We start from the raw sequence: 9,346 nt of genomic DNA, 5'->3' as shown, positions 1-9,346 counted from the left end.
ACTATTACAGTATTTAAGAATTCATTCATGTATATTACGATATCTTTGTGAAAAACATTTAACAATAGAAGGAGCAGAATCGAATAAATGACAGAAATGTCTAAAGCTGAAAAAGAGGAAGTGTTTTATTTTCCCCCGAGGTTACACAGGAAATGTGTACAGATATTTCTGTAGTGACTTGCAGGGAGAAAATGTTGCGTTTAAACTGCACTGATGTGCATGAAGGTTTACAGGGTGACCATAACATAGTTAACAGCTTTGACATACAGCAAACCAATCATACAAAAAAATATAGTTATACTCGCTCTCTCTCACTGAAAGAGGAAAAAAAGTATATTAGCTTTGCATAAATCTACACAACATGCTTCTCTCTAACAGCAGCAAAGTACATGAAGCTGAAAACTGACATCCTTTCTGTTTCACAGGACTTAAACCAGTAGAGCATTTTCCCCATCGCCAGCTTGGGAGTTTACACGCAAGGGGTGGATACAACTGTAAACGTGCACCCCGATTAGCTAAAGAGTGAAATGTGGGTAATCCTCCTATCTCCCGCTTAAAAATAACCAACATTTAGTAAACAAACATCATGGGTTTTTTTTAGAATCACCTGAAACAAGCAGACTTCCTACCAACTTCTATACAACTGAAGCCCTTCTGCAACCAGAGGAGTCTCCCCCTGCAGCCCACTCACTGAAATGCATGTTTAAGGCACTTCCACTTGTGAACCCAAAGGCTATGCCAGTCTTTAATATGATCTAAGGTATTTACAGGACAGTAGCCAAACCCAGTTAAAGAAAATTAATGGATGTTACATGTACTTAATTTCAAACGGGGAGGAAAAACTACGTGAAAACAAATACATAATTTAAAAATTAGAAGTTATTGTCATTATTATAATTAGAAATAAAAAAAGATCTATAACCAACCTGAGGGCTTTGACCCAATAAAAATGATATGGACAAAAATACATTTACCTTGTGTTAGTAGCTGTTGAGGGACCTAGCTAATGTCACGTGACCAAAACTGTCGACAACGCAAAAAAATTTCCACATGGTCGATGTCAGATGAAAAAAGCGGCAGAAAGCTCTTAGTTATTTTTCTTATAAGAATATGTTCATGAGTGCTAATTATTCACATGAAAGTTTACATTTTAAACTTGTCCAGTGGTTCAACACGCAGACAAGTCATTCTCCCAGGTTTCACGCACTTGAGTCACTCGTCACCAAATCTCAACTACATGTGGTTTTGTTTGCACCTCTCATAAAAAAGGGAAAGAACGAAAAACAAAATCTAGTTATATTCATTCTTAACAGAGCCTTGAGAATTTCTCGTCGACATTCTCGAAGGTCTCCGTCGAAGATTCTGTTGATGTTTCTGGAAATAAAAGAAAGGGGAAAAAGGTGAGACCATTTGTATGTTTTTGTGCAGTCACTTGATTACAAAGCCTCAATAAGAAAGACCTTTAATCACTCATCTGCCTGCTTTCCTGAGTGTTCAGGCTCCCACTCTTTCCTTTACATCACTTCCTCTCTCTTATGCCAGTAACTCAATGATAACATCCTGGCTTCTGTCCAATCGTGTCCTTGACCACCCTCTATGAGCTAATCAACTGCCCCTCTGTCTGCTTTAAGCCTCAAGTCCCCCTAGACTTACATCTGTCCGAAGCATCTACACTCCGGGGCTGGAGGTCCTGTTTACTAAAAAAATTCTGTATCTGAATAAATCACATTCAGTTCCTTCAGATGATCTCTTCTTATTGAATTGAGTTTGTGGGTACCTTCAGGTTCTCCTGGTGTTTCTGGCTTCTGCAGTGGAGGTCCTTAGCATTTGGCTCATCCAGGTAGAAAATGGAGCAGAGGTTACAGAAAAGCCCCATTTTCTGGACCACATGCTCATCACCTGAAGAAGATCAGAAGCATACAAAATAACGTAAGAGAGAAAAGAAAGACTTGAAATTGACGTCATTATTTTATTTTTCGTTCTCACCAAGTGACGCGTCAGCATCCAAGTTGTCTGTGACGCGAGGAGACTGAGGACAAGATCGCTTTGCTTTGGGTTCAATAAGCGCTCTCCTTTGTTTACAGACGGCTAAAGAAAAGGAAAATGACTAATAAATGATTTAAAATGACTGCAAATTAAACTGTACCTATTCTAATAACAAGTTTATATTTTTACTTCTCTAGTTACAGCAGCTCGAATGTCTTGAATTGTAATATGATTAGGAACCTTTGATGGACTAACTTTAACTTCACAAGTTCCAGATTACAAAATGTGGCTGTCTTCTGACAGAGTGTGTTAGGAAAACCACAATATAGACACTGACTTGGATGCAGTTTTGCTCTATTCTAGCAAATTCTAAATGGAAAACAACCATCATCCACTTTAGTGAATCATATTGAAGCATTTTGTTGGTTTAAAATCAGCACATTTTGAGGTAAAACAGCTTGTCGTACCTTTAACGTCACTCCTGCTCGGTCCTTCCTGTGTCTGGTTATCAAGACACTCAGGCTGTTGCTGTTGCCCAGCAGAGGCAGCATCAACATCGGGCTGGCTCTCTGGTTTCTCCTCTGTTTTTTGGCTGTCTGGTTTGTTGTCACTTGACAGTACAGATACGTTTTTGTCCAGTGACGAGGACTCGAGTGAAGCGGCAGGCAGTGATTCTGTTTCTGCATCTTCTCTCTCGTGTGTTGCATCCCCTTTTTTCCCTCTAACAGATTTTCTCACTGCAGGAAAAGAAAAAGAAATACTTGAGATTTACACTTTAGTCCTCTGACCAGATTGTACAGTTTTGTGCAATTTTAGTGGCAGCAGTCTTCAGGAACAGTTCTCCAGGCTTCCTGATGAACATTCAAAGCTCTTCTTCAGATCTGGACTGCCTTTAGATCAGGGGTGTCAAACATAAGGCTGAAGGCCCAGAATCAGCCCAGGAAAAACTCAAATCAACTTAACTCTGTAGGAGCTTCCGACTCTGAAGTAGACTTCCTGTTTCCCCCACTGTCTTCCTGTCAGTTATTTTCAGGTTTTACTCTTCCCTCCATAACTGACGTATCTAATCGTATTAAAAAATCAAAATCATCCACCTGTCAACTTGACCCTCTTCCCACTGTGTTAGTTAAAGCCTGTCTTCCCTCGTTAGCTCCTCTCATAACCAGTATTATCCACTCCTCCCTTAAAACTGAAATCGTCCCTTCATGTCTGAAAAAGGCTTCTGTTATTCCAACTTTCAAAAAGCCTGGTGCAGACCCCAAAAACTTTGATAATCTTCGCCCTATATCAAATCTCCCCTTTATTTCAAAAATTCTTGAAAAAGTTGTCGCCTCCCAGCTTCACTTACATCTCAATGACCATAATCTCTATGAACAATTTCAATCTGGTTTTCACCCCAATCATAGCACAGAAACTCCTTTGTTAAGGTCAACCAATGACCCTCTGATGGCAGCTGATTCTGGTCTCCTATCCATCCTCACTCTTCTTGATCTTAGTGATGATCTTAGTATGATACCATTTCTCACAATATCCTCCTGAACCGGTTAGCATCCATTGTCAATAGCCATACACCCCGTGCTTGGTTTGCCTCATATCTTTCAGACCGCACTCAGTTATATCCAATTTAAATCCCACTCTTCAAGTCTCTATCCTGTTTCTGCTGGTGTGCCCCAGGGTTTAGTATTAGGGCCTCTTTTATTCATTATTTACATGCTCCCTCTTGGTCATATATTCCGAAAATATAATATAAATTTTCACTGTTATGCCGATGACACCCAAGCTCTACATTTCTTATAAACCCAATTCATCCCTCCCACCTACCTCCCTCTCAAACTGTCTTATCAAGATTAGATCATGGTTCTACTCCAATTTTCTAAGACTTAACAGTAATAAAACAGAAGTTTTACTCATTGGTACAGCCTCTATCTTAACCAAATCCCACAGTTTTCCCATTTACATTGAAAATTCTCCTACCCTTCCCTCTCCTCAGGTTAAGAGTTTGGGTGTCATACTTGATAATACTCTTTCATTCCAGTCTCACATTAATTACATAACCCGGTCTGCATACTTCCACTTACGTAATATTCACCAACTCTGCCCTTTCCTTACTCCCCATGCTGCTGCCATCCTTGTCCATAGTCTTATTACATCCCATATTGATTACTGCAATTACTTCTTATTTTGTCTCCCTAAAAGGTCCCTTCATAAACGCCAACTTCTTCAAATTTCTGCAGCTCAGGTCATAACCCGTACTTCATCAACAGCTCATATTACCCCAGTTCTTCAGCAGCTTCACTGGTTGCCCATAGAAGCCAGGACAAAATTTAAAATCTTACTACTCACATACAAGTGTATCCATAAATCTGCTCCTTCCTATTTGTGTGACCTGCTTCATATCACCACTGTTTCCCGCCCTCTCAGATCCTCATCTGCTATTCATTTTACTGTTCCGTTTGCACGTCTTATCACTATGGGGAACAGAGCCTTCAGTCACTCTGCTCCACGGCTCTTGAACTCTCTCTCTCCAGCCATAAGAAATATAGACTCTCCTCCCGTATTTAAGTCACAGCTCAAAACACATCTGTTCAAACCGGCTTATTCGCTTTAGTAGTTATTTTATCTGTTGTCAAGTTCTGTTTTGCAATTTTAACTTATTTTATGTATTTTATGACTATGGCTTCTTTTATTAATTTTGTTCTTTTGTAAGGTGACCTTGGGTTTCTGAAAGGCACCCTCAAATAAAATGTATTATTATTATTATTATTATTATTATTCATAATAATAATAATAATAATAAAAGGTCCAGTTTTTCCAAAGACTACAATAGAAATGTTATCCATGGTACATTTTCTCTGAATTACACATCTATCATGTAGTTTCATGGGTCCAGCCCACTTAACATCAAAGTGAGCTGTATGTGCCCCATGATGAAAAAGGAGTTTGACAACCACGCTTTAGATGATCCCACATTCCTTCAATAATATTAAAGCTTGAGTTCTGGTGAAGTGAATCCGTGACTGAGGGTTCCACCTTGTGTTTTTCTACCCAGGTATGATTTTACTGCCGTGCGTCTGCAATCATTGTCATGCTGTCATGAAGCTGTTTCCAATTTGTTGATTGACAGCACTGCATGGCATTACATTACCAAGATGGCGGGGCGTGAACAATGCGAGGCTCAGTGTCTCTCCAGAATCTGCTATTTAGCGGTTTTTTTATCTACCGGATTATTCATCCAGAACTGCTGTGCGTTGCTGACCTACAGCAGACAAGAGCTTCTGGACATCTGGACTCATAACTCCAACAGTTTTATCGCCGATCTCCGACTGATCCCAGAGATCTCCAGAACACCGGAGGATGCCCACTCTCCCCGGCCGGGCGGAAGTGCACGCAGACGGCGCCGAGAACGTAAACAAAGGCGAGGTAGGCGCGGAGGGCTACGGGCTAAGCTAAAGCTAACACCACACCGGCTACCTTTACCCAGTATTTTCCTCGCCAATGTCCGTTCTCTGGCAAACAAAATGGATGAGATACGGCTCTCCATCACTAACAACAGACTGATTATGGACTCAAATGTCATGTTTTTCACTGAAACAGGGTTGAACAACAGCTGCCCGGACAATGCTATTGAGTTAGCAGGACGCTACACACACCGAGCCGACAGGGTAGCAGATGACTCCGGCAAGACCAGAGGTGGAGGTTTGTGCATTTATATTAACAATGCTTGGTGCATGACCTCCACTACTACTGAGAGTCACTGCTCACCTAATGCAGAGTTTTTAATGGTCAAATGCAGACCTTATTATCTCCCCAGAGAGCTCACTTCTATCATACTCACTGCAGTGTATATCCCCCCTGACGCTAATGCTAGGTAGTCCATGAAAGAACTTTCTGCAGCCATCAACAAACACCAGAATAAACACCCCGAGGCTGCTTTTATTGTTGGTGGCGACTTCAACCACACCAACTTAAAGACAGTCCTCCCCAGATTCCACCAACATGTCTCCTGCCACACCAGAGGAGACAAAACTTTAGACCATGTTTATTCCAACCTGGCTGGAGCCTACAAAGCAACACCCCTCCCCCACATTGGACAATCGGACCATCTCTCCTTGTTCCTCACACCTCGGTATTCACCACTCATCCAGCGTGTGAAACCTGCTGTGAGGACAATTAAAGTGTGGCCAGAGGGGACAGACGCAGTGCTCCAGGACAGATTCAAAAACACAGACTGGAATACGTTCACCCATACAGACCTGGACCAGTACGCCTCATCTGTACTGGATTACATCTCCAAAACTACAGACAGTGTCACCACCCAGAAACGGATCACCATGTACCCCAACCAGAAGCCTTGGATGAACCGGGATGTTCGTCTCCTCCTGAAGGCCCGCAACAGCGCCTTTAGGTCAGGAGATGCACACGCCTACAGTACAGCCAGGGCTAAGCTAAAGAAGGGTATCAAAAAAGCCAAACACCATTACAAAAAGAAGGTAGAAGAACACTTCTCCAACTCCAACCCCCGACGCATGTGGCAAGGACTCCAGACCATTACAGACTACAGGACCACCAAACCCTCCCCCGCATCCTCTGATGTATCCTTCCTCAACGAGCTCAACAACTTTTATGCTCATTTTGAGTGAGGGAACCCAAAAACTACAATCAAAGCAGACATGACGCCAGACCACCAACCTCTGACTCTCTCCCCCACCGATGTAGGAGCGGTGCTGAGCAGGATCAATGTCCACAAGGCTGCAGGTCCTGATGGCATCCCCGGGCGTGTTCTCAGAGCGTGTTCTGGGGAGCTTGCAGGAGTGCTGACAGACATATTCAACCTGTCCTTGGCCCACGCTGTGGTACTGGCCTGCTTCAAATCCACCTCCATCGTCCCGATACCCAAAAACTCCAACCCATCTAGCCTCAATGACTACCGCCCAGTAGCCCTCACCCCCATCGTCACAAAGTGCTTAGAGCAGCTGGTACTAGCACACTTCAAATCCTGTCTCCCCCCCACCCTGGACCCCCACCAATTCGCATATCGTCAGAACAGGAGCACAGAGGATGCAGTCTCCATCGCACTGCACTCTGTCCTCTCACACCTGGACAACAACAGCTACGCCAGAATGCTGTTTATAGACTTCAGTTCAGCATTCAATACAATCCTCCACTCACAACTCATCAGGAAACTGACAGACCTAGGCATCAGTTCCTTCATGCGCAATTGGTTACTGGACTTTCTGACCAATCGCCCCTGTCAATGGAAAATTGTACTTAGTAGTCATTATAATCTTTTAATGATATAGGTTTCCATATATGCTTAGAGGTGTATAATCGATTGTGTAGTGATAGGATGTGTGATCTTTAGTAGGCTTTGTGTGCATTCCAGAGTGCTCTGGTTTTCACACCCACACTCTGGGAGCATGGGAGAGGTCATACCTTGTCTTATTGTTTTGTGATAGGATAAACGTATCTATGTCTGTTTTAGGCTAAGTGCATTTTGTTTAGATGAACTGTTGGACTTCCAGACCAGCAGGTTTAGGGAAGTCTTTAAGGGGTCACCCACTGACCACACACACACACACACACACACACACACACACACACACACAATGATGTATAAATAAAGACCAGGGCAGTGACACGGCGCGAGTCTCAGAGCCCTCACTTCTGTGCGAGTGCTGTGACTGCCCTTGCTTGCAAGTAACTAACTGCAGTGTGTGTTTCTCCTCTCTGATTCGAAGCTGAAGAAGTGTCTTAGAATACATCTCTTGACAGCCCCCAACATGTCCGGCTGGATAACCGCTGCTCATCTACAATCACAATGAACACCGGTGTACCACAAGGCTGTGTGATGAGCCCTTTCCTCTACTCCCTCTTCACCCATGACTGCAGACTTACCGATGGTTCCAACACCATCATTAAGTTTGCAGATGACACCACGGTGATTGGTGTGAAAAGGAGGATGTTTTTTCTATTTTTCAGGTTCTATTCATAACCAGTATTATCACCACTATCATCATTCATCATTATCATTTCATCAAAGCATTTATTGAATCTGTTGATGTTATATTATAATGTGTATTTTAGGGGGAGCCTAATCACATATTAATGGCAGAATAATCTTTCATTGCAGGTTTAACTGCATTCATGTAATCCATAGTGTTCATTAGAGAGTTGTTAATTGGGGGGTTGAAGTTATGGGGAAGTGAGAAAGTTAAGCTAAAGTTAAGATGACTCCATATCTGTTTACAATACAACACATCACTTATAATAAAGTTTACAGCATGGAGGCCTGTGAGCCCAGCACAACTTGCTGCAGGGGAATCTGGAGGAGAAGACACACATAGTGGGGCCTGTTCATACACACACAGTTTCTCAACTTGTTTTGCTCAAAACTGCTACGTGACTTGTCCAGTGTACGTGACTGTTTACTAGACAGAGAACATCTGGAGTAGGGAGTAAAGGGTGTTAAGGGTCCGATGTACTGGAGTGTTCTTAGATTACGAGAATTGATACCTAGATTTCCAGTAAATCCAAGTGTTTTGACGCATATTATTCGTCATCAACTGTTATATATACACCACTCCTTATTTTTGTTCGGGGGAGACTGCCTTGAAAAGTGTAACGATACGCTTCTTCCCCACATATATATGTGTTTAATAAAATCACTATTTTGACATCTACTGGGACTCTGCAGTCGTTTGTCCTTTCCTCAAAATACGAACCGCGACATTGGCCTCATCAACGACAATGATGAGGCTGCCTACAGGGAGGAGGTGGATCGTCTGGCTGAGTGGTGCGACACAAACAACCTGCTGCTTAACACTGAGAAGACCAAGGAGCTCATCGTGGACTAAAGGAGGAATGCTGACCCACATCCATCCATCTACATTAAAGGGACGGCTGTGGAGCGTGTGAGCAGCTTCAAGTTCCTGGGAGTCCACATCTCCGAGGATCTCATCTGGACGACCAACTGGTCCAAGCTGGTCAAGAAGGCTCACCAGCGCCTCTTCTTCTTGAGGACTCTGAGGAAGAACCACCTGTCCTCAGACATCCTGGTGAACTTCTATCGCTGCACCATCGAGAGCATCCTGACCAACTGTATAACAGTTTGGTACGGGAACTGCTCTGCCTCGGACCAGAAGGCGTTGCAGAGGGTTGTGAAAACTGGCCAGCGCATAGCTGGAGCACCACTTCCTGCCATAAATGACATGGAAATGACAGGAAACAGTGTCTGAAAAGGGCTGGGAAAAGGGCTGGGAAAATCATCAAAGACCCCAGTCACCCATCACATGGACTCTTCACCCTCCTGCCCTCTGGGAGGCACTACAGGAGCCTCCGGACTAAGACCACCAGGTACCGG

General features: G+C 43.2%; 2 protein-coding genes across 4 annotated transcripts in view; one reads left to right on the top strand and one right to left on the bottom strand.

Moving 5' to 3' along the window:
- Nucleotides 1-107: 107 nt before the first annotated feature.
- Nucleotides 108-9,346, bottom strand: part of LOC134624526 (uncharacterized) — a 45,752-nt gene continuing 36,513 nt past the window's right edge. For all 3 annotated transcript variants that reach the window (XM_063469524.1, XM_063469525.1, XM_063469526.1), the window contains 4 exons: nt 2,454-2,723; nt 1,987-2,088; nt 1,778-1,899; nt 108-1,374 (listed from right to left, as the gene is read on the bottom strand). In XM_063469524.1, coding sequence (XP_063325594.1) covers nt 1,291-1,374; nt 1,778-1,899; nt 1,987-2,088; nt 2,454-2,723 — 578 coding nt within the window. In that variant the 3' untranslated portion in view covers nt 108-1,290. The remainder of the gene's footprint in view (nt 1,375-1,777; nt 1,900-1,986; nt 2,089-2,453; nt 2,724-9,346) is intronic.
- On the top strand, nt 4,808-8,552 carry LOC134624527 (uncharacterized). The gene is made up of 2 exons (XM_063469527.1): nt 4,808-5,406; nt 5,581-8,552. The coding sequence occupies exon 2, from the start codon at nt 5,862-5,864 to the stop codon at nt 6,624-6,626; it is 765 nt and encodes a 254-aa protein (XP_063325597.1). The 5' UTR covers nt 4,808-5,406; nt 5,581-5,861; the 3' UTR covers nt 6,627-8,552.

The sequence above is a fragment of the Pelmatolapia mariae genome, linkage group LG3_W (genome assembly GCF_036321145.2).
Source record: "Pelmatolapia mariae isolate MD_Pm_ZW linkage group LG3_W, Pm_UMD_F_2, whole genome shotgun sequence".
In the NCBI taxonomy this organism is placed as follows: Eukaryota; Metazoa; Chordata; class Actinopteri; order Cichliformes; family Cichlidae; genus Pelmatolapia; species Pelmatolapia mariae.
The sequence above is the reverse complement of the archived record's forward strand: the minus strand, read 5'-3'. Positions and strand labels throughout refer to the sequence as shown.

What these genes read in the sequence shown, in the direction of transcription:
- LOC134624527 (XM_063469527.1), top strand. Translation starts at nt 5,862, where the DNA reads ATGAAAGAACTTTCTGCAGCCATCAACAAACACCAGAATAAACACCCC.